Source organism: Fonsecaea erecta (genome assembly GCF_001651985.1).
Source record: "Fonsecaea erecta strain CBS 125763 chromosome Unknown Scaff3, whole genome shotgun sequence".
In the NCBI taxonomy this organism is placed as follows: domain Eukaryota; kingdom Fungi; phylum Ascomycota; class Eurotiomycetes; order Chaetothyriales; family Herpotrichiellaceae; genus Fonsecaea; species Fonsecaea erecta.
Genome location: NW_017387246.1, coordinates 1,281,217 through 1,305,054, shown reverse-complemented (window position 1 = coordinate 1,305,054; position 23,838 = coordinate 1,281,217). Strand labels below are relative to the sequence as shown.

At 51.7% G+C, this 23,838-nt stretch overlaps 9 protein-coding genes across 9 annotated transcripts; 4 read left to right on the top strand and 5 right to left on the bottom strand.

Moving 5' to 3' along the window:
- Positions 1-165: 165 nt before the first annotated feature.
- Positions 166-1,038, bottom strand: AYL99_03717 (hypothetical protein; the record flags this gene model as incomplete). Its single annotated transcript, XM_018835231.1, has 1 exon — positions 166-1,038. One exon carries the CDS (start codon positions 1,036-1,038, stop codon positions 166-168), a length of 873 nt encoding a protein of 290 aa, XP_018694881.1.
- A 517-nt stretch (positions 1,039-1,555) lies between these two features.
- On the bottom strand, positions 1,556-2,251 carry AYL99_03716 (hypothetical protein; the record flags this gene model as incomplete). The annotated part of the gene is made up of 1 exon (XM_018835230.1): positions 1,556-2,251. The coding sequence occupies one exon, from the start codon at positions 2,249-2,251 to the stop codon at positions 1,556-1,558; it is 696 nt and encodes a 231-aa protein (XP_018694880.1).
- Positions 2,252-3,103: 852 nt separating this feature from the next.
- AYL99_03715 (hypothetical protein) lies at positions 3,104-4,073 on the top strand (the record flags this gene model as incomplete). Its single annotated transcript, XM_018835229.1, has 3 exons — positions 3,104-3,149; positions 3,212-3,709; positions 3,781-4,073. The coding sequence occupies 3 exons, from the start codon at positions 3,104-3,106 to the stop codon at positions 4,071-4,073; spliced, it is 837 nt and encodes a 278-aa protein (XP_018694879.1).
- A 655-nt stretch (positions 4,074-4,728) lies between these two features.
- AYL99_03714 (hypothetical protein) lies at positions 4,729-6,092 on the top strand (the record flags this gene model as incomplete). The annotated part of the gene is made up of 2 exons (XM_018835228.1): positions 4,729-5,185; positions 5,233-6,092. The coding sequence occupies 2 exons, from the start codon at positions 4,729-4,731 to the stop codon at positions 6,090-6,092; spliced, it is 1,317 nt and encodes a 438-aa protein (XP_018694878.1).
- A 316-nt stretch (positions 6,093-6,408) lies between these two features.
- On the top strand, positions 6,409-8,304 carry AYL99_03713 (hypothetical protein; the record flags this gene model as incomplete). Its single annotated transcript, XM_018835227.1, has 1 exon — positions 6,409-8,304. The coding sequence occupies one exon, from the start codon at positions 6,409-6,411 to the stop codon at positions 8,302-8,304; it is 1,896 nt and encodes a 631-aa protein (XP_018694877.1).
- A 2,599-nt stretch (positions 8,305-10,903) lies between these two features.
- Positions 10,904-13,807, bottom strand: AYL99_03712 (hypothetical protein; the record flags this gene model as incomplete). Its single annotated transcript, XM_018835226.1, has 1 exon — positions 10,904-13,807. The coding sequence occupies one exon, from the start codon at positions 13,805-13,807 to the stop codon at positions 10,904-10,906; it is 2,904 nt and encodes a 967-aa protein (XP_018694876.1).
- A 2,653-nt stretch (positions 13,808-16,460) lies between these two features.
- AYL99_03711 (hypothetical protein) lies at positions 16,461-18,374 on the bottom strand (the record flags this gene model as incomplete). Its single annotated transcript, XM_018835225.1, has 1 exon — positions 16,461-18,374. One exon carries the CDS (start codon positions 18,372-18,374, stop codon positions 16,461-16,463), a length of 1,914 nt encoding a protein of 637 aa, XP_018694875.1.
- Positions 18,375-19,701: 1,327 nt separating this feature from the next.
- AYL99_03710 (hypothetical protein) lies at positions 19,702-20,991 on the top strand (the record flags this gene model as incomplete). The annotated part of the gene is made up of 1 exon (XM_018835224.1): positions 19,702-20,991. The coding sequence occupies one exon, from the start codon at positions 19,702-19,704 to the stop codon at positions 20,989-20,991; it is 1,290 nt and encodes a 429-aa protein (XP_018694874.1).
- An 837-nt stretch (positions 20,992-21,828) lies between these two features.
- Positions 21,829-23,787, bottom strand: AYL99_03709 (hypothetical protein; the record flags this gene model as incomplete). The annotated part of the gene is made up of 2 exons (XM_018835223.1): positions 21,829-23,214; positions 23,365-23,787. The coding sequence occupies 2 exons, from the start codon at positions 23,785-23,787 to the stop codon at positions 21,829-21,831; spliced, it is 1,809 nt and encodes a 602-aa protein (XP_018694873.1).
- Between the last annotated feature and the right edge of the window lie 51 nt (positions 23,788-23,838).

Below are 23,838 nucleotides of genomic sequence, written 5' to 3'. Positions count from 1 at the left end.
TGTCGCAGAAGGTCACAGGGGTGACGTTTTCTCACGCAAAGACCTTCACGGGTGAAGTCGTGGAACTCTACACCAAGTGTCAGTTGTATCAAGTCTATCTTGAAAGGGGGGGTTGGAAACGTGCAGCTGTCTCCAGTCCAGGTAAGACCTAGATCATGAAGGCTTTCACATCTTTCTGACGGTATGAACCCGGCAGTCAATCCTGGCGCTTTGAACATAGTTGTCCCAGTTTGGATATAGTCCCCATACCGTGATGGCAACTCTCCAACCAGCGCCCATGACTCTGATAAGCTTTCCGATGTCTTCATCTTCATCGTTATAGGACCAGGTGACTGTATGAGTCTTGAACTCCTGGCCCGCATGAATATTCGTGATTATCTTTCTTGGCGGAAACTTGAAGACAGGCTCTGCTTTCATTTGTGGCTCGAGTGAGCCTTCCACAGGAGACAAAGATCTCTTGTGTGCGTCAGGTGAAGAGATCTTGACTTCAAACCATGTCTTGCTGTTTGTGTATGTCCCGACATGCTGCAGGTCATTACTGTGACCTTGGTCACAAGAACTGACATTGAATATAAGGGAACGCAGTGCTTTGGGTGGCAAGGTAGCTGGCATTTCAGCTTCAAGGTAGACCGCGCCTGATTTGTGACCGTTGATACCGTGCTCTCGCTCAGTGACTTTGAAAGGTTCTGGGTCCACTCTTGATGCCAGATGAATTTCATTCCACAGTTCGGCCAGGTCAAGGATGTCTGGAACCACATCACGATCGACAACACGGGAAAGGACCATGGCAGTGCGGCACACGCCACGGTTGCTAGGGCCCTTGGGCTCTAGGGGAATAGAGTAGCAGTGTTCGTCGCATTTTTTCAGGGCGCGCTCGGCGTATGGACGGACACAGTCTGGGAGACTCGGGATCAGGAGGTGTCGGATGACGAGTGGCAAGATAATGTTGAGGACAAGTTTGAAGAGGATGAGTTTGAGAAGGAAAAAGTAGATGGCCCAGAGCCCAAAAAGGCCCAGGAGAAGATGGTTCAACAACATATTCAAGAAATAGAAGCTCGGCACGAGGACGACAATACGACGGCCATTGATTAAGAGGAAGGGAGAGGGCTTGTAAGCTACAGTATTAGCAACCACATGGTAGCGGTGAAGTAGGACGGCCGGAGAGGACGAGGAAAAGATACGGGAGAAGATTAGGAAGAGGAGACAAGTACATGATGATTTGAATCTTTCAAGACTCATCAGGCACGTGGTAGGGGAAATAGTCTTTAGGGGAGGAAGATGCGTGTGACCGAAGGCTCAATGACCCAAAGAGGGATTTGAGTGATGAATGATGACTGGGGCCTGATGCCTGATGAAGAAGGGCCACTCTGTTTGCGCTGGAAGGTCCGTCGAGGACCTACCTCCCTGCCTACCTAGGGTACCCTAAGGTCGACGTGTACTTGGGTTCCTAGGTAGGGGAAGCCTGGGCAGAGCACCTGAGAGAGTGCCCCGAGGGGAATGGTGTTCCCGTTTCCCTCAGTCTCCCTGCGCCTTCCTTCCACCCCCTTTCAACCTCTCAGTCGGCGGCGTCAGTTTTTTCACCTCTCACCACCCATAGCGGATCTGTCATGAACGATCCTGCCACCAGCGTCTGGATCTCGATATTGCGCCATCCACTCCACCACAGATAGTCCCCAACCATGTTGAGCCTCTCGTCCTCATCGATCTTCAGCCACCTTCCAACCACTTTGGTGGGAAAGCACCGATTGGAAATGACCAGGTGCACTTTTCCTCCCTGATGAGTCTGTCGTCGAATACTTTGTAACACCTCAACTGGCTTGGTAAGGTAGTCGATGGACACCACACACGTGGATGCGTCCAACAGTCCTCCGGCCAGGCTAGGTAAGTGTACCTCCGGGTCCTCATTGAGATCTTGCACAGACCAGTGTGTCAATACAGGATTCTTGCTCAGCTCAGCACGGTTCATGCCCGTCCCTAGCACCTCGACTTCTCCTGACGACGCTGCCTTGGTGACCTCGGTCGGATAGTGTGAGATCCAGCTGGAGCAAAAGTCCAATATTCGTCCTTTGCACGACAGGACCTGCGCATAATACTTGCGCAAATTGTTGATGGCATTGTCGTCGATATGTGTTACAAACCGCGGAACAGCATAAAAATTTGTGTCATTCCCTGACTCCCTGGGAGTGAGGTCTTCCTGAGAATACGGAAACGGCCCTTCTGGGCTCTGAGGGACATAGCGCCTTGAAGCCATGGAGTTCGAGTTTATCTTTCTCGTCGCTGCAATCAATCCTGAGAAGAGAGAGAGCGACCGAAGATTAATTCTGATGGCGGTGGGGGGCATTTGCCCTCTCAGCTGATGCTAGGGGCAGAGCGACGATGTGGCTTTGACAATGCTCTGTTCCCGGAATCAATCACCTTTTGAAGTCGACAATGACGTCTTTGACTCCTGACCAAGCCAGAAGTGGCAGATTGTTTGGGTCCTGACGACTGCAACTGCAACCTGAACTTGCTTTCTGGGATGTTACTTGATATCGCCTCTGATTTTCGGCATGACTGTTCCTGCTGGACACTATCCGACAGACGTGCCCCTCCAGCAACGGGTGCGTCAATATTGGACACTGACACGTGCAGCGGCAGATCTACGCGTTCTAGCGTGTTGAACAACGAGCCAGAATATCCGGCTCGCCGGTTGTGTGCACTGAATCATTCTGGCCATGAGAAGCCATTGCTGCATACATAATCCCCTCACAGAGACGCTGGGCAAAGATCTCACTTTGTCGCAATGCTTCACAATGCTTCAATTCAAGACCCTTTGAAATCGGCAGGAGTCGCCGCGTGCTGCGTCATTGACAATACAACGGAGTGACGTGCCGGCCACTGGAGATTTTAATTCATTCCAAGACTATTATACGAAAAAAATATGATGCAACTGAGTGTCATCTACTTATCGCCTTCATTTTCTTTGTCTTGTCCAGAAGAGACTATTGGAAAGCTGCTCACTGCTTGAGAATAACAACACTAGGCACCCAGCTGTCGAAACCCATATTGCTCTTTCGACCGTCGATCAGCTGTCCGGTGTTCCCCCTACACCTAACGAACCAACATGTTGGAAGGCCAGTCGAGAATCGTGATAAGCGGTGCCGGGCAAGGTACGGTCTGGCCGAGTTGATCTTACATTGTTTGGCCTGATACCATGCTCACCATTCCCCAGGCATCGGAAGAGCCATGGCCCGTCACTTCGCATCTCGTGGCCATAAGATCTTCATTCTCGACCTCAACGAAGACAATATCCGACATACTGCTGAGGAGCACTTGAAAGAACATTCGGACCGTGTCGCTTGGTCTAAGTGCGACCTCCGTAGCGTCGAAGACATCCGTTCCACTGTCCAGAAAGCCGCCAAGTTTCTCGACAACCGCATCGACTTCTTGATCAATAATGCCGGCATCTCGTACCCTTACTGGCCAGATGGGAAGACCATGGCCGATGAGTCTGTCCTGGACAAGTGGCAGGCATACGTCGAGACCAATCTCACAGGACCATTCGTCATGTCCCAAGCATGTCTTCCTTTCATGAAAGTCGAACGGCAAGAAGATAAGAAAAAACTCCCCGGGTCCAACGTCGGCAGTGCAGGGCCGTGTATCATCCACGTCAGTAGTTTTCGAGCCATGATCTCGGATCCCAATCAGGAAGGCTATGCATCGACGAAAGGTAAGTCCGAGTCCAACCATTCTCTCTCGTGAGCAGTATCTCAAAGACCAATGACTAATTTGATCACACAGCTGGATTGCTCGGCCTCACTCAGAGTATGGCGGTGTCCCTTCAGACATTCGGCATCCGCGTCAACATGGTGTCGCCGGGGCGAATCAAGGTCACCCATGAGAACCCCGAAGCGGATGAAGAGGGAGAGGACTGGACCGTGGAAGAAGACGACGTCAAAGTTCACCCAACCAATAGACCCGGTTTGCCTGAAGACATTACTGAGGCGTGTGAATACCTGTTGGGCGCTGGTTTTGTCACGGGCCAGAATTTGATTGTCGATGGTGGAGTGAGTAAGGTCAAGGGCAAGGCGTGAGGACTCTGTGGGCATTTCTCTTTGCGTGCTTCTGTGATGGATGAGTGCGATGACCATTTGTGGTCTTTGAAAATCACTTTGCGGCCCCCTCTTCCGTAGCTCGTCTGACAGCCTGTTTTGCCACTTACACACTGTGGGCTATGTAGCAAGCAGACATGGAAGTAGGGGTCTCATTGTGTCAAGGAGGACGGACCCGGGATGAAAACAAGCCGAAGGTAACGCGAGACAGACTCCTCATTTGCGAAAGAGTAACAGTGGCTTACTCAAGCAGCAGATCGAGACCATTCGGTTCCATCATGGCCTCCGCATTGTAGAACACTCTCCTACCAGTTACCATCCCCGGATTTCGTGTTCGCTGCCCCCATCGTCGGTCACCGAAGCATTCTATTGGCCAATCCATACATCTGCTGACCTCATTGCCCGGAGGGTCGAATTCCGCCGTCGACAGGCCTCGTAAAAAAACAAAGTACATAACTATATAAGACGGAGGTGTTGATGATTGTGGGATGAGGAAGTGTTGGATGCAGCATCGATGCTCGCCCGATCCTATTCTACTTGGACAACCTCTGTCGTTCCATTAACTAAAATCCGTCCCACCAACTCAACGTCTCCATTACGTCAATTCCAGCGTCTCCAAGTACCAGGCCGACGTACAATGGCCACGGCATCTCACATCGAGCTGAACCCGGCCAGCGCGGGTGTCTACCATGTCCCAGATATAACCGCAGAATCTGGCAAGATCGGGAGCCAGCTGCTGCAGGAAAATCACGACAAGTTCCATATCTACTTCAATACCGGCGGCTTCCACAACCATATCGCCCATCACCTTCTGAGCATTTACGCCCTGGGAGCCACCCCCGAAGAGATCCAGAAGGCGTTCGATATCAACAAGTCCTATCAAAGACCGCAATACCCGGTAGACAATCGAGAAGTTGAAGCGCTGGCAGATCACGACAAATTCAAGGAGTTCTTGGGCAAGGAGAAATACTTCCATGACTTTGAGATCTTCTTCCAGAAAGAAATCGACGAAAAGGGCTGGGAGCAGGTCTTGAATGAGCAGGTGTTTGCGCGGAACGAGCATGCTGACAGGATGCTCGACAGAATGTTTGCTGGTGCGTTGCACCAGTCAGCTCAGCCCCAAGATACTGACAGATGCTAGGCTTCCTACACCCCCTGATTCATCTCGGATTCGGCGTCGAGTTCAAGCAGCCGGCGATCATTGTTGAAGCACTCGCCCAAGCAGCAATACATGACGGGTGGACGGGCAAATTCCTCCACGCCGCCGAAGACGCCGCGAAGGCCAGCACCGCGTCGAAAAGCTTAGTGCAGCTCATCCACGAGGCTCGTGCAAACGAAAAGCTGCGTACCTCAGCTCACTGGGAAGATGGCAACAAAGTCCGGGACGGTGTATTGGTCCGCGCCCCCGATGAAATGGTATCATTGGCGTCTCAATGGCACGTCAAGCCTGACGAGCTGGAACAGAAGACGGCCGAGATGATGAATGCCTCGGTGTACTTTGCGGGTGCAGCACAGAAACCTACCAAGGCGATCAAGTTCGACTTCTTCTACATGCACTGCGTCAACTGCTCCATCTTCTTCTCGGCATTCATCAAGGAGCCCTGGCTGAAGATGGAGGACAAGTGTCGGCTGCTGGAATGGAAGGGTCGCCTGGATCTCGCACTGTACGTGTCACGGGGCTGTCCAGAGTTGCTGATCGATGAAATCAAGAACTACCAACCTAAGAACCCGAGCGACGGCTGGGCAGAAATCATCCGTCGGGTGGACAAGTTCCCGGACGATGGACATGCCAGTAAGCTTGTCCGTGCGATTGCACACAGCGAGCAAGCTTGCAAGCAATTCGAGACTCTGGAGGATGATGTCTTCCCGATCAAAGGCGACATGTTCTTGAAGCTGGGCCACATGGCAATTGACTCGGTGGAAACAAGTGAGCCGAATTGGGTGAGGTCGGCCGGCTTTGAAGAGGCTTGGGAGAAGATTCCAGGACGGGCAAAACTGTAGCCGTGTGAATGTACACTATTGTGTCTCTACCGTTTCGATCGAATTCGATGGTCCCATGTTGTTCTAATCACATACAGCGAGCCATTTACGCTTGGAGCCAATCAATGTGAACCCCGCAGGCAATGGTGACACTTGCAATGCCCCCCGCGTCAAGCCGCGACCTCGCAGTCATCATCTTCCTGCCGCCCCCTCCAGGCATCAACGACTTGCTTCTGTTTCATCATCACCCCTTCGTCCTCCTTGTGTTACCTTTTGATTCTGTTTCATAATTCCTTGCTTCAATCTCGGTTCATTGTTATATACCACCGTACACGACATGCCGGACAACAAGAAACCCCCCGACAACTCCATGCCCCCTCCGCCCATGGACCCCTTCCCCACCTATCAGACTCCCTATCCTCGCTCCAACAAAGACGACGAGAACCCATTCATCCTGTTCCGTCGCTTCGCTGACGAGCAGTTCTCCTCGTTCTTCTCCGGATTTCCCCAATTCTTCGGCGTCTCTCCCGGACGCAGTGACCGCTTGAAGCAGGAAGTCGACGACCTGATGCGCCAGCGACAGGAGTGGGAGGAGGGCTTCCGGAAGCAGGTCGAGCAGGAGATGGAGGAGATGAGACAGCAGCTGGAAAAGTCCAAAAATGAAGCATGGCGGTCCATGGAAGATGCGTGGAGACAACACTCGATGGAGAGCAGGAGTGAAGCAAAGGAGACGCCGTGGTGGACCCGAGGCAGGGCTGCCCGCTGTCCTGCTTTGAACGGCCAAGAGCCGCAGAAGAATGCGGCCAAGTGCCCTGCTCTGTACGATGAAGCAGGACAACCCCGGACAGAATTGGATGCCTATTCTGCGGTTCCGTGGAAAGAGAATGACAAACAAGTCCAAGTGTTCGCCGAGGCATCAGCTCACGGATCGACCGAGAAGAACTCTTCCAGGTCTTGGTTCTCTGCTCTTGGTTGGGACGGCAGACAGAAAGAGAAGCACTCGACCAACAACAGCGGCGATACGGACGAGACCAAAAACGTCGCTCGAAGCGAGAAGCCCATTTCTCCGCCCACGACATACTCTCTCTGGGCAGCTCGCCGGATGGAACCGTTCAATAACCCGGACGAGACCATCCCCTGGCTTATGCTCAGCCCTTACTCTCCAATATACCTCTGCAATCCTGCACAACCGCGACTTTTCAAAGTCAAGATCCAAGATTCGGAAGGCGTGCCATTTCAGATCTCTGGCGCCAAGTTCTTCGAGAGATGGTACACGAGCGTGGACGAGAAGATGGCGAGGCACAAACCTTGGGCTGACGCGTTTGAGGATCTGTTGAGCTTGGAGCAGACAGGAAAGATGGTCGATAGGGACAACTGGAATACTTGGCGAACTCCCAAGACTTGGATACACGACATGGTGAACCGGGGCAGTTTTGGGAACCGGTGGGGCTTCAGCGAGCAAGGTATGCTCGTCAAACGCTCGATTGACTCGAGATTTGCGGCCACGACAAAATCCCTACCAACCTCGGAAGATCTCTGTGCCAGATGGCGCTGGAACCGTCAATGTCGACACAATAAATCGGTAGAAGATCCCACGACGTCGGAGAAGGAGCCAGAGGAGGGAAAGCCGCAGCTTGACAGTCTCGTAGCTGCTGCCACAGGTGCAGCTGTTTCTGCTGGCGATCAAACTTCGCAGAAAGAACCTGAGACGGCAGCTGTTGTCTCCGTCAATGAGCCGGTTACTCCTCTCCCATCAACAATATCTCCATCAGCTTACTCGTACGGCTCTGTCCCGAGCAACAGCGAAGACGTGCAGCCTGCCAACAAGTCTGTGGTTGGAACTCTGACTACGATCTCCACGCGGACATTACCGGATGGCTCCGTCGAATCGAGAATGGTCGTTAAAAGGCAGTTCGCAGATGGGACAGAAGAAACCGATGAGAACTTCGGCGTAGTGAATCTTCCCGTCCCGAGCGCCCGCCCCGAGACCGATAGCCGGGAGACACAGAATCTTTTTCAATCTGAACTGGATGGGCAGCAGAAGGACGAAGAACAGCAGCAACAGCAACAGCCTGAAGCCTCCAAGCGGTTCCCTCGGAGGATTCCAATCACGACGGCCGAGACAGAACCGGAGTTGGAGCACGAGCAGCAACCACTACCAATGCAACAGCAAGATCAAACCAACAACCACGAGCGGTCCAGACGGAGTGGTGGTGGGTGGTTCTGGAACTAATTGAATCCCGTGAAGGTAAATGGGCAGCGAAGTCAAGAGATGGCATCATGGCTGCATGTCTGCGCGTTTTCTCCCTCTCGATCTCGAAGGAACCAATGCTCACTCACCAAAGAGACCCGATCCAAACTGCAACTTCGGGCTACTGTACCTCACCTGGTACCAAGGTCTCCTCCGTTCGCCTTCTTTCTTCGTCCTTGGACACCCTACGACATGGTACGATATCGATATATTTATTTGTTTTCAGTGGAAGGATGGATGAATGATTGAAATGATTTGGGAATATGTACTTACACAGGTCAATATCCTCCTCTCTATCTTAGTGGGCCAGCGGCCTGTTATTGTTACTACGACCACTCACTCTCTTTCTCGTCTTCTTGCCTTTATATCCTTCTGTATTGCATGAATGTTGTATTAATGATGCCTTGCTTGATGTCCGAGCGAGCCTTCCAAATCAACAAATAGCAAACCCAATCAACCATTTTCTTCTCGTACATTGCCGGCCCCCGCGTGCGATCTCCTTCTCAGCAAGTCAAGAAAAGAAAAGTAGGAAATCTAAGCGCCTTCTACATCACTTACATACATATATACATACATACACACACCGTCCATCTATCTGCGTAGGTAGGTATGTGTGTGTGTATGAGTGTGTGTTTATATCTACCTACAGTGGCTATCTCGCTATCGAAACAAATGTCCCTCGGGACCCTGAGCGCTCACTTCCTCCCGTTTTCTGTCTGCCTTGTCTATTGAATGGCCAGTCCGAAGTGTTTATATTGTATGGATTACTGCTTTCATGTCCCCTCTAATTAATTGTCTTGCAGGTGCCAGTAACTGATAAAAGCAGCAGGAAACAAAAACTCCCACAAAACTGCCGAGGTACATATTTAAGCGGCGTGTCGTGTCGTCCGCCTGATCTCTTGCGGCGCAGCAGTCCGTTTTGTTGGCTTGAACTGTGCCACCATCTATCTTCATCATCTAATGTGTATTCCGTCAACCTCTGATCGCGACAAGAGCGACTTGAAACTCGAATTGCTTCTTCCAGGCGACACGTGAGTTTTTGTACGCGTCCTCTGGTGCTGTACGGGTATTTTTATTCCTCCTTGCCCCGTTGAGTCGGGTGGCCTTAACCTCTTTCTTTACACCACACGCACCACACGAGCTTCTAGTAGGTGGGTAGGTAGGTAGGTAGGTTGCAAAGAGGTGTGACGGACGGTGGATCTGGCTGATCTCGTTGAGTCCTTTTGGGAGTCTCCTCTATCGCGAGGCCATGATGTCCATAATCACTACCTCAGTCGAAACTTGGCGATGACGATAGAGCGATATTGTATTTGGCGGCGGCGGCGGGGGGAGAAAAGTGTCCGGACAAGATGACCAGACCTGACGTGGCGACAACGGCAACGACCACGACGACGACGACGGCGGCGGCGGCACTGGCAAGTCTACAGCCTACACGGCGCGATACCATGTGTTGTGTCAAGGTCAGCTTTTTCTGCTGTCGCCAAGATGCTTCTCCTCAAGAAAGGCGTGGGAATACGACCCATCGCTGCGAGGAGGGGGGCATATGTACTCCGTACTGTACATACCTCAATTCCGGCCGGAGCCGTCGAGCCCTGATTGTTGTTTCTCTTGAGGCATTTCCACAAGATCAGCATGGTGGGAGGCAGGGTGACGATCACTCCGACAACCGCGACGACTGCTTCGGTCGAAAATCGATGCATCTGGGTGGTGTTTGGCTCTCTAAAAAGTCTCACACGGTCGTCGGTGGTTTTGACCAGCCAGTCAGAGGCTTTGCTTTCTTTGTGTGTGTGTGTGTGTGTGTGTGTGTGTGTGTGTGTCAGGCTCGCAAAAGAGTCGGGCTTCAGAAAGTCTCTATCTAGATGGGCTCGTCTGTTCTGTCTGTCACGCTGGAGCAAGAAAGAATAGGACAGGTAGGTTGCCAGCCAGCCAGCTAATTGTGGGCGAGGTTTCTCAATTATATTATGTGCCTACGCCCCCGACCATGTAAACTGAGGTATGTACATACGTCGAGTTTGATACGAATCTATAATCCTGTTCCAGAGTCCGGGACGACGCTTACGACTTGCGACTTCTTCGACAGGAGGAGGAGGAGGAGGAGGAGGAGGCGCCTCACTGGCCTTTCCAAAATCTGGCGGGCTGATTCGTACTGGCATTCACTCACTCACTCTCTCTGGGGACAGCGATCAGACATACTCCTCCTCGTTCTGAGCCACAATGGGTCGCGCATGCTCGCTTGTTGGACCCAGTCCAGAATCTCGTGGTGATGCTCCGTATCAATTGGCAGAAACCCCGGTCGGTAGCTCTGCATGAGATTTTGGCCCGGCCAATGACATCTCATGCCCCCAGCAGACAGTACAGTAGATGTGGATCCCAGATTTTGGGTCAGGCGGCTTTTAGAGCCAGGGACGCTGTGTTTTTGGCCTAGTGATTTCTTGGGTCGGTCGGTCTTTGGGGACACAACGCTGCTTATGTACAAACACTGGGCAAAGGGTGTATTCATCTGCTGGCTTATTGACGCACGGTGCATGGTCTATGAGCCAAATGTGAGCGAAAATCAGGTGTGCTTTACCATCTCGTCTGACTAGTCAAGTCCCAACATACATGTATCATTTGTCTGACCCACGTCTTGATCACCGTCCCAATTGTCCATGGGCCATTCAGTCCAACCCGGGTCGCCGTCATTGTTCCCATTTTCCATGGGCAGTTTAGAGCAAGCTAGGTCGCCATTAGTATTTCCATTGTCCATGGGCGATAGACGCAGATTTGCGGGCGGACTCAGTAGCTGGGTGCGGTAATTCTCGAGAAGGCGTCGTGCTGCCCGGTGGCCGTTTTTCGAAGCCAAATCTCGAGCTCGTTCGAACTGTCTGCTTCCTTCTTCGATGACCCGAGCTCCAGAGTCCAGCAGGAGCTGCATCACATCAATCCGGCCGTGCTCTGACGCTCCTTCAAGTGCTGTTCTCCCTCCCACCTTTGCAGCTGGGGCGTTGACATCAGCATTCTTCTCTAACAGCATCGACGCTGCGCCAAGAAATCCCTTGATTGCCGCGAATTGAAGGGCAGTTGCTCCATATTGATCGTATGCAGGTGCGTCCACGTCTGCCCCCTTCTCCAACAACAAGTTGACAATATCCATACTCCCTTGCTCAACTGCCAGCTGCAAAGGAGTGCGCGAGATGCGCTGGATAAGCCTTGGATTCACCTTAGCGCCGGCTGACACTAGCATTTCGACAAGTTTCACATTGTTCTGTTTGATTGCAGCTAGAAGAGCAGTGTCGGTTGGCTGTTCGGATACGATCTTGTTCGGGTCTGCACCAGCGTTCAACAGCCTTTGGACGAGAGCTAGGTCTTCGGTCATGTCAAGTCTGATTGCCGTTCCAAACGCAGACTCGTCCCGTTGCAGACCAGGATGTGATCTTCTCCTGAAGGGCGTAGAGTTTTGGTATACGATAGTGGTTGAATTGATGCCGTATGACAGCAACAAATTCACCATCGAGGTACTTGAAGACGCAATTGCACGTTGCAGCGTCCGGGAGCCAAATGCTCTTGGATATCTTCCACATCGATTCCATCTAGCCGTCAGGACCATCTGCATTCGGTCCAGATTGTGATGAGCAGCGGCGAGCAAGGCTTTTTCGGTCACATCAGGGCCGACGGCTAAGAAACGCTCGACCAAGGCATCATCAGTGATTTTCTCGATCGCGATATTCAAGCATTCCTGATCTGGTTTCGCACCGCAGCCAACAAGATAGTTGATGATCTCCGTGTTCCCGTTCTGAACAGCAGCTGCTAGCGCTGTGTCACCGCCGAAAGACGCGTTAACATCAGCGCCAGCTTCGACCAAGAGTTTAATGCTGTCAAGGTCATTTCTTTCCGCTGCCACAGTGACCGCTGATTTTCTGTCATTACTTCTGCTCTCGGAAGCTCTTGAACAGGCGTCGATCTCAGCGCCTTCGTCAATAAGTATCTTGATCAATCGACGCTCACCTCGAGCCACGGCTAACGGTAGAACTGAGTAAATATGTCCTTCTGAAGACAATACGTTCACCGCCGCTCCAGACGTTAAGAGTATTTCCGAGAGTGGCGCATCCATCAAATTTATTGCCGCAAAGAGAGGAGTTCTTCCTGTGTCGGATGCACCACTTGTCCATTCACCATCTACCTTCAAAGGAGCTCTTCCTGTTCTGGAACCGTTAACGTCCGCACCGGCTGCAAGAAGCATTTCGGTGACGTCTCGTTGTTCATGAGCAATAGCCAAGTAGAGAGAGTCGCCCAAAGATCGGAGAACGGTTTCTCGGTATCTTGAATCTTCATGGAGAAGCAAGCGAAGGGTCGCAATGTCTCCTCTTTCAGCAGCAGCCTCGATGGCATCAGTTAGCCGAACAGTGGCGTGAAGCTCGACACCGGCTGCGGATAATTCTTCTATCAGACGCTGATGTCCCTGTTTCATCGCGGAGGTAAACATTCTCGTCCGGAAGCGCCCTTTCATGCTTTCTTGTGCGGAGTTCAACAGAAGTTGGCACATGTCTTCGTCACCCAGGTCTGCCGCTTTTTCAAATGTTGTCTCTGTGACAGGTGCGCCGTTCCTGATTAGGAGTTTGACACAGGGCAAACTCGAGGAAATAGCCTTCACCAGAGCTTGTTCCGTAGTACGTGCTCCAGCCTTGAGAAGAACTTTGACCACCTCAGTATAGCCGCTGTCACATGCATATTCCAAGGCCGTGAAGATCCTTTCGCCTTCGGAATTAGTTGAAATATTCACATTGGCACCTGCCTGCACCAGTTTGCGGACAATAGAGACAACAATAAATGGCGGCCCAAATGAATTCAGCACACCTATGAGCGGGGGTTTCTTCAAATATCCAGGAGAGAGATCTGGATCTGCGTCATTATCGAGAAGGAAAGTGACCAGCTCCAGATGATGATAACTGGCAGCGATTGCCAGAGGAGACTCGCCTGAGGCCGGGTTAACACTTGCGCCTGCGTCCAGCAAAATGCGTACCAGTTCGATGGCTTGACTGTCTTCAAGGTCGTTGTCGCTGTCTTCAGGCTCACTGTCAATGTCTTCGGACTCACGGTCAATGTCAACAATGTTCCCAGCTTGACAGATGTTCACTACCGCATATCCCAGAGGGGAATAACTGTCTGGAGATATCACATTGACATCTGCCTTAGCATCTAGCAAAGCTCGCACAAGTCCCACACTGCCAAGTTGACACGCGCGCTGAAGAGGCGTGATTTGTCGTCCCGATGGGTCAGAACATTTCAGTTCATTGGGATCAAGACCGGAATCTAGGATCCGCTTAACGATATGAACGTCTTCGTTCTCAATCGATATGGAAAAGAGGTATTCTGCAAGTGCTTCTGCTGTTGGGTTCTGGAGAGATAGGAGATATTCAAAAAGTTGCGTATTGTCCTGGTCATTGACCCAATGGTATACTTGTGTACCGATGTCCCGGTGTGATCCAGCAACCTTATTCGACACCATGAATCAAGTGAGATCCAGCATTTTCAAGGCAGAAGATGACTGGGTTTGTAATGAGGCCATCGGCATAGAGGAGACACCACTCGCTAAAAGTCGTTCCGGTATTAGTGCATGGAGATCATTTCCAAAATTCTCGTGTCCCCTTTCTGATCTGAAGGAGTTAATCAAGCTCGGCGGGAAGCCATGCGGCTGCAGGCTAAATGTCACAGCGCTGCTTCTGGAGGAGCTGTTGTGAACATTCGCTGAAAACCCATCGTTAGCAAATTTCTCACATCATCGAGTCGGGAACGTCTCGCGAAGGAAATCGCAGATATAGTTCAGCACTACAGGGCCATAGATGAGCCGTACCTCCCGCCATGAGAAATGATTGAAACCGCGCAAATGGAAGAGAGCCCAGCAAAGTAGGAGCATAATTCAACAGTGGTGACGAGTTTCTTCCTGGAGATAAAGGCAGAGGCGTATGAACGGTAACAAAAGCTGGTAGTGCTGGCGATGATGCTATTGAGGTGGTGAGTGGTCCTTGAATCTTCGGTAGGATGAGGCTGAGGCTGAAATGTACCTTGAAAGAGCGCTGTTGAGGCCAGTCCGTACCGCGACATTGCTTTCTTCACCTTCTCTTGGACCATTGGTACCCCATCAATGCATACTTCACTTTCCTTGTTTTCCCTTTTCCTCTTGCCTATTACGGCCCCGACCTTGTGCCATTCCTTTTTACTTAAGTTCTTCCGAATCCCCCATTCCTTGAATTTGCACTCATACTGTGCCTTCCTTTTACAAGGTTCAGTTTTCAGCTGTAGGGATGTTGAGAATGGGGCTTACGTTTTGTGGAAGTGATGTTTTGTCGCCATCTCGCGTCTGAGCTCTTCCAGACTGTGATCTTGAACGAAGTAGAATGTGCGGATGGTGTTCTTGTGAATATCCTAGGACGATTCCAGTCCCTCGCATAGAGCGATGGACGTAGACATCTTGTTAGGCCGAACGAAACATGCGCGAAGCCAAATAGAACCTCGTTGTAGGAGTGTGCGCTCAACTTTAGGTCTTAGATTCAGGATAGCAGGCCGTCTATAGAAGTGTCTTTATAACACAGTCCTGAGGCTGACCAGGATGGCTCGTTGGGCTGGATGGCCACCTCTCCTTACGGTCTGGCTGCATATGTCTGTCTGGCTGTCACTGGATGGTTCCCAAAATCTTGGACCCACCACGACGAGCGCCTTCTCCGCCCGAGTTGCCTTGCATTCGCGTAGCCAAAATCTCTTTGCTTCCTTGGTGTGATGTGTTGTCATCGTCGGCTTAGATAGACACCGAGACTGGTTGTGGAAACTTGGGTGTGGAATAATGTTCCCCTATTGCTTGAATTCTTTTCTGGAGGCGCGTGGCAAATGCTCTGTGCACAGTCCACCTGAGCGCCTGACCTCACAAGCACGGTAAGCTGCGGGTAATGCGTGCGAATAGTTAGCGCCACGAATGTGATGACAGCGAGAGTCTGTTTGTTGGTGCAGGTTGATGGTCTACTTGCGTGATGTGGGATTCAGTTGATGATTTGGGGGAGCTCACCCAGAGCTCACCCAGAGCTGGACCACCATTTTGCTTAGTAAGATTTCGGCTCTCAGTTGTACGTATTGTACAATTCAACCACGCACTCTGTCGCAATGCTACGCCTAAGGCTACAATGAGGTCTAGACAACAGCGAAAGGGCAGGAGTGTTTGTTCAGGGATTGCTCAGTGATGCTCAGCTAGACGCTCTGTCAAAGCTCAGATTAAAGCGGTCGCTTTCCCTTTCCTGGACGAAAATGGTAAAGGAAAGGATAAAGCACAGTTCGGGCCATATATAATGTGTATACATATAGCAATGGACCATAAATAAAACGCACATGTGACGTGCAGACATGTGGAATACATAAATGCATGCATGAATATACCGCGAAGCAGCGAACCTGTGCCTATTAAACCCTACTGTACCGTACTCATTGAAAGAGGAGACTTGGCATGATCTCGTCGTGGATGAATCATTGTTGATATGTAATTCACGTTTATTGCCATTGGACCTACGCCGTGCTATGTTATGCTATGCTATGCTAAGCCGGGCAACTATGCTGTGCTGTGCAATGTAAGACCATGCCAGGTACAAATGTGTACGTGAACATCAAGCAAAAAAAGAAACGATCAGGCAGCCCAAAAAAGAGAAACAACACCAGCTGTCGCCGAGAGCCTTCATGTGCCGGGGATTCGTGGCGGACATTCCACGGTCCAGACTGTCATGCAGCAGCAGCAGCATGGGCATCGAACAAAGTCGAAATCCATCCTCCATGCAATCAAATTGAACCCGGACACGTCGCTTATGGCGCCAAAAGATCAACTCGCTCGGCCGTGCAACATATGAAAGACAGAAAAGAAATAGAATCAAACCCACCAACACTCTAGACATCAATCACCTGAAGTCATGATGATTCCAATGCCCTGCATGTCGGCAATCACCTCGTCCACGTTGATTCATCACGTCGTTCTCGTATTGCATCCCGCTCCAACCCAAGTTCGATCCACCACGCCCTGAACTCAAACAACCAACAGTCATGTCTCATCAACCATAGGGTGCCTGCCTCGTTCCCCTGGCAAACTCTGGCCTCTAGCCTGTCTCCAGGTGGCTTCTGCGTGTCTTTCAGAAAACGTCGTCAGGCCATTCCCAGTTCTCCCTCTGAACACCCTTGACCTGCATCGTCGCAACGTGCTCTTGGCCCTTCATTCCCCTGACGTTCACAACACCATTGGCCGATTTCATTTCTGCCACCAACTCCATATCACCCCTCGGGCATTGATTTTCCTTCCGAGACTGTGCTATTCCTGTTTCTTCGTCTTCTTCAATAATGGCAGAGAACGGATGCGAAAACCCTTCACCCCTGACGGCGGACGAACGCCGGCGCTGCTTCTTCGGATTATGTTTTTGTTGGTCATTAACATCTGATGTTGAAATGATCACCAGATCGCCGTTGCCCTTGTTCTTAACATGCGGCTGATTTGTGGTGTTGCTCAATGTCCTCAACGCCGCGCGCTCCGGTATTGGGGGAACATGCGGGCCTGCTGCTCCAGTCTGTTTCTGGGTCTGCTTCTTAGCAGAGGACTGAGCTGTGGAGAGGTCATTTTCGTGGACTCCAGGAGTCAGAGTATGCTGCCGGGAAGAAGATGGCGCCGGCTGAGTGGTCTTATCTTGCTGCTTCTGTCTCAACAAAGCTCGCAGCTGTTGGTTCTCCTTTTCCAGTTCCCGGCGGGTTGGCCGTTTCTGATAATCGAGGTCATTATGACTGTCAGACCATTCGGGCTCAGCCGCGACCGTCTTCGACGGAGACTGGCTTGGACGTCTATTGTTGTTTGGAAGCGGCATGCTCTGGGATTGGCTGCGAATCGTAGCTCCCATCTCGGAGATGTCTGTTGCTGTAGCCAGGCCCACATTGGATTTTCTCCTCTTCATGCCAAATTGTTGAGCGTACGCCTCCTCTGCGCGTCTCTTTCTATCATTGAGCACCTCAAGTTCGCTGTTATGACTTGAGGCTGCGGATTTCTTTTCCGGGCTCTCTGAACCCTCTGCAGTCTTCTTTCTGTCACCATGGAGGTTCCATAGCGACATGCTCTTTCTCAGGCCATTCTTCTTTTTTGCAGCCGGTTCCCCTTCCACCTTTGTCGTACTTTCTTTTGATTTGGCCTTGGCGCCAAATTTGAAAAGGCGTTGCTTGAATGTAGGTGCGATTACAGTCTCTGGTCTGAACTCGTTCAGATCGATAGAAGAGCGCTGTGGGGACGCTCGTGGGGTAGCATCGCCATCTGATTCGGTTTCAGAGCAGCTAGCGATTGAACCATGCTCCTGCCAGGTGGAAGATATTCCAGCAGACCGGGCATTCATACTCCCCTCTGCAAACCTTGACGCTCGTAAAGGCAGATCCTCTTCCTCCGTAGAGTTGGAATCGGCATTTTCGATTGCAAAAATCGAATTCTTATGCGCTGGCCCTCGACTAGTTTTGGGTCTTTCGTTCACGTCCACCGGGTGGGCCAGAGGGGCAAAAGGACGCAGTTCTCTTAGTTGTTTGCTTGGTTGCAGAATTGGACTAGGTGCCGGGGGTGGTTGTAGAAAGAGGACATCGTCGTTGAAGGGCACAGTTGTCCTGGTCGGGGATGGTCTACTCCAGGCTTCCCGCTCTTCTCTGATGAAGTATGGCTCATTGTGGGTGTTGTTGAACGCTTTGAGTGTCGACTCGTGGTTTTCCCAGGTTGGACTCGATCGCGAAGGGCTTCTCGGAGAGGAGCTTGGGCGATATGAGACACGTAAACTAGAAACATGCTGCAACCCTGGTGACCTCGTGGGAGTCGTGGACGCGTTTCGAGGCGGGGTTGAAGTCTGATCACTCAACGTCCGTACATGTGCTTGGAACTTCTGCCGAGGTGATAGCGGAGGAGGCGACGCAGCCGAAGCTGGGTGATGCCGACAGGAATCGGAGGTGAGGTGCGCAGGAGTCGGGACTCGTGAGGGAGCCATCATCGACTGTGTCTGGGATAAGAGGTGGGCGAACTCTTGACGATTCATGGTGACGCCAATACTGATTATGCCATTACAATTATTGCTAACAGTGCAGAGACCATGCAAAGATGGTGCTCGTAAGCAGTTTACTGAACTGTATAGAGAAAATGGTGGTTGAGTAGTAAAGTGAAAGCGGACTGATTTGTTTACAGTTGCCACGACACACCGCATACGGCGTGCAACGTGCAGCATACGGCATGCGCCAGGGGTGGCCGCTGGGAAATTGGCGGGGCACCTATTGGCACTTGATTGGCGTTTAATTGGCACTGGCAGGTGCCGAGGAAGCACTGACGTGGGTGGCATGTCAGACCCCGACTGGTGATGAGTCCTTAGGGATCGACCGCCCCAGCACCCCCCTCAAGCCCTATGATCTCAATGGCGACACCCCAAGGTTTGTTTTGGTGGAAATGGTTTTTTTCTCTGATTCCGGTAGGTTGTCAACTTCCTTGCGTGTTCATTGTTCGCCCCCCGCCTGATAGCCTCACTAGCCTAGGCTATGCCCCTCCTCCACCCCTGTGGGGGCTACATCGGCCATCCCCATTGCATGGCAGCCCTTACAAGGATTCCAAGGTACTTCTCCAACCGCCGACCCTTGGATCAAAATCATCCATGGCTTTCGGCCACTATCCATATGCGGTCAGTCCGCCTTACAGTTCTGTCCCCTGTCGACTGCGTCGCAGTTCGTGCTTACTGAATACTTATTGGCACTTACACCCACGGCATGGAAGTTCCAAACCGCACTCTCTTGCCTACGCTCTAGAGCATGCAACTGTACTTATCCCCATACCTGAACCAGAATGCGCCTCTTTGGTCGAGCACCGCTTAAACGTCCTTGCACGCGTGCGCTTACGATCGCAAGATGAGATCCCGTCTCACCCCTTGCACGAGATACAGTTGGCTACTTGCTGCACACACTCCCTGTTTGAACACTTGAGAAGAAATGGTTGGCGTCCCTGGGAAAAGCAAAGGTTGCAGCACCTGTCGGCGGCGGAAAAAGGGTGTAAGTATTGCAGAAAAGAGCCACCCTCTATCACACATGCTCACTTCTTTGCTTCAGTGCGATCAGAAACGTCCAATCTGTGGTCAATGCCTCTCAAGTGGCAATATTTGCGGCGGTTATGACCGGGAGCGTACCTTCATTTTTCACCCCGCCAGTAAAAAAGTTCAACATGCCGTCTTTATCGCACGTGCCAGACCCTCCATCGTTCCTCTCCCGGGCTCAGTCAATCGGGGAGCGCTGGAATCGCAATGCAAGAGTCTATTTTGGGACCTCTATATGCCCCATGGAGATGCAGCATGCCGAGACGACTTTATAGTGCGGTGTGGCCATCCCATGAATTGGACGGAGGTCATCCAGAGTGTCTCGAAACAGGACAACTCCTTGGCCGACGCCTTTTCCGCTTTGAGTATTTCGAGGGTCGGTCAAGGTCACAAGGACGTCCGTCTGGTTCATGAAAGTGCCAAATTTTACGGAAAGGCACTCAAGGAGCTACAGCTCGCGCTCTTCGACTCCCAACGAATGCATTCCGATCACGTCCTGATGGCGTGTATGCTGTTGGGGCTCTATGAGGTCTTTGAGGGTCCAGCACTCAATTCGCGAAGTTGGTTGGCACATGCCTCAGGAGCGGCTCGACTGATCCAGCTTCGTGGCGCTGGGCGTCATCAGAATTGGTATGCTCATCACCCTTTTCTGGCTTCGAGGATCCCCACCATATATGCTGCCATTCTGCAGAGAAAAGCGACCTACCTGGCGACGGAAGAATGGCGCACGATACCGTGGGAGTTCCAGCACCGGACATATTTTGACAGGATGGTTGATCTTGGAACTCTTATCCCTGGCATCATGGAGAAGTTTGACATTCTCCGGGAGTATGATTTTGACACGACGGCGGAGCTTGCTGGGTTGCTGGACGAATGCAAAGATCTACAGACAAAAATGAATCGGTGGAGGGATGGGACAAAGAAGGGGGCGACGCCACGAATCGTCGAACACGATCCAGCCGAAATACCTAGTTCTCCTTTTGCCACCGATTTGTGGTTCGAAAACCACTTGTTCGCCCACGCACGTCTGGTCTACCATACATGTTCGCTGGCATTGAGCGAAGTGGGAAATGAAATCTTGCAAGCACTCGATCTCCGAGATCAAAAACGACTGAGCTCTGTCGACCGCGCATCGTTGATGGAGCTCTTCGACGCGGAAACCCAAGCGGCCAATGTCTGCCGATGTATTCCCTATTGCTTACAACCAGAGATGGGAGCATTGGGCGCCAACATCATCAACTTTCCTGCGAACCTGGCATTTGCGTATTATCAAAAGACAGGTCACACGGCGGCTACTGACTGGCTTGAAAAGGCTTTCCAAAGCGCGAAATCGAGAGGGCTCCACGTTGAGAATGTCTTCGACGTGCTTCTGCCGACTCTTCAGGATCGAGACGATCGAATGCGCTTTTTGAGAAGAGAATCAAGTACCGAATCATCGGACGGCAGCGAACATTCGCCAGCTTCGAACCAAAGTTTCGCAAGCCACACCCTTTCTCATTATAGTCTATCCAGTAATGCGACAACTATTTTCGTCTACGAGGACCCGTCCAAAGACTACGACACGAGCTACGAACCCGATTGAGACACGTTAGTTGCATGGTTGTTACAACACGACGAAAACAGATAAGGATGACAGCATGCAGTCCGCCGGAAAGTTGGGGGATGAGATCGTCTTTCGCAACGCAAATATGATAGACACAGCATGCGTTGCTTCTGGTCTTATCCGACACTGCACTTTGATATCAGACGTGCCTGTCTGCAAGCAGAGAGATAAGCCGCTGTTCAGACCAATGTCTCTCGCCTTGGACAAGTCACAATGACTCCCCAACTCCGGCATTCTCGATCTAAGCCAGTAACAGCTCGTTTACGTCCGGCGTCCGACGTAAGGTGTTCCAAATTATGTTCTTGGCTATGCGAGCACCTGCGTGGGGGCTAGGCTGCTATTCATTCCAGATATAGTGGTCATTGACTAATCTCCTCGTCATGGTTCCATTGAGTGCCATTGGTCTCAGACTCCGATTGTCCTCAGTGCCGACAATGGATGATGTTGGCACCTACTTGAGTCCCCTGTCTTGCTGCTTGGCTCCTTTTGCTCAGAGACGATACCACTTTGGCTCAACTCTGGCCGGCCCCGTGTTGGGTTGCTCAGCCTGCCATACGTGACCGCCTTCCATCACAACTACGAAGGAAAAGCATTCCATTTTCCACCTGGACCATCGCCTTTTAACCAGAATGAAGCTCACCTTATCTTGGGGGAACAAATATTTTTTCAGCACCGCATGGTGTTCTGTCTCCAGCGCTTTAAAAATTCCGCTATACCTGTCTTCATAAGAATTTGTGAGTGACTTGGAGATACAACAACCATGCTTGACACTGTGGTGGTCGCGCTGAATCCAGCTCGCTAAAGTGTCTCCCCCTGTTATATTATACGGAGCAGCTGTGAGTGTGATAAGAGTTCTTCCCATCTGGCGTTCGTAATGGTCAACCGCATCAAACCCACCCTGCGAAATGTATGGATCGCTTGTTCTTCGTCCTCCTGAAGGCTTCCCATTCGCATCGAATCCACCCTGCGGACGCTATCCGTCACATCTTCCTCCTCTTCTTTTCCTTCGTCCCCAAGGTGCCCCATCCGCATTCCACCGGGCCGAGCTCTCGAGGAGTTCGTTTTCACGAGGCCGATTCCCAAGCAGGTTGTCCAGGCCCTAGCCCGCCGCAACCCGGGATCAAAGTTTGGGGCTTTTACCAACAGAAGGCACCAGAGAGGGCCAGGAGCCTCTGAAGGCACGTCGAATGTGATACTCCCCTTTATATAGGTTCCATTGTCATGCCACCACTCTTTGTCAGAGGCGGTAAACTCGCGCTGGACGCCTAGGTCATCACGCCGCCGACCACACCGACCAGAGATCAGTAGGCCTTTAAGTTCGAGTGCAGAGCCCTTCGGCAAGGGGCTGACGTTCAGTTCCGTGGATGTTCCCGTGATATATATGTCAGAGACCAGGGAAGAGTGTACGTAGTGGTCCCGTTCAGGTTCCTGTTTGTCCCTTTCATAGACGTCCGAAACCTGGGCCTCCTTCTCGTCCACCAACTCTGGGACAGTTCTGGTTGATCCATTGACTGAGCTCCAGCACCATGTTGGCGCATGGTAGTGGCTAAATCGTTTGTGTGTTTCGGACGGCAAGCGCCCGAAACCGGTGCTTTCCCATAACATCCCTCGGGGCAAGTCTCCTTTCCAGAGTCCAGACAGATAGGTCCAGCCTCCGTGCAACTGCATCGACTCTGCAATGCCTGCCAGGGCTGTCAAGTTGTCTGTGTTGTCGAATAGTGCCCTGCGCTGGTATTCCAACAGATAGTAATGCCAATACACCATGCGCACCATCAAGCCGGTCTTAGACCCGTTTATGAGCTCCACGAGCCGTTGGGTGATCGCCAGCTTTTGCCCCTGCGGCTTATTTGTACGGAAGCCGAGCAAATTCGGTGCGTTGGTGAAGACCGAGACTTCGGCACACTCGCAGAAGACGACGCCGTTGTCCAGGATGTGGAAAAGCCTCGGCGACAAGTGACGCTCTTGAAAGCACCATGCTCGGGTTCCCAGTATGCCGCCCTCGAGAACGCGCTTCATGAACACATGGTTCTTCATGGGTGTGCCAGCGCACTGTTGTCTGATCGCCTCCCACTCGGGTGTGATCTTCTTGCTCCTGTCCATGGAAAAAATATCTTGCGACGTGTTCAGGGCAATGGTCAGGGTCGCTGCACCGTACACATGCCTCATGCGGACGGATTCTTCTTTCCATTCTTGGTCGTCGTCCTTTTAAGATTACCCCAGACAAAGTGGAACCAGTAAGCAAAGGAGGATTTCCAAGATCGAATTCAATTCAAGCAATCTACATCTCGACCTTTTCCTCTTCGCTGGGGGCCTTGATAAAGAATGAATGGTGATGAAGAGACCGGAACCTACCTGTAAGATACATATCGAATCCATCCAGAAGTACTCAAAGCCGAAACTTCGACACATGACCATGACAGCCTGGTAGTTACGCGGAAAAGTCCCGACGTCGACCTTCCGGGCACGAAGATCTTGGTTGTCAGGTGTCGTTTTTATGGCGAACTTTTCCGCGTCCGACAGGTGCGACCAGCAATGGCTCAGGGCGACGTAGCGTACCGGCTTCTGCTTGATGTCCTCGGTGAACACGAGCTTTGCGGGGAAATCATGCCCTGTGGGTCTGTCCAGGTGGAGCAGCCGCTTGGGCAGGCTGTTCTCGTGGTCGACGACGACTCTCTGGCAGATCGTGTGGCTCTCGAGGCATTCGGCGAGGGGGTGAAACTGGTAGGGATGGAAGTCGAGCGTTTGGAACTTGGCCACTTGTTGTTCCCAGTCCATTATTTTTCTTCTCTTTCTTTCTTCTCGTCGCGAACAGCTAGCTCACGGCTT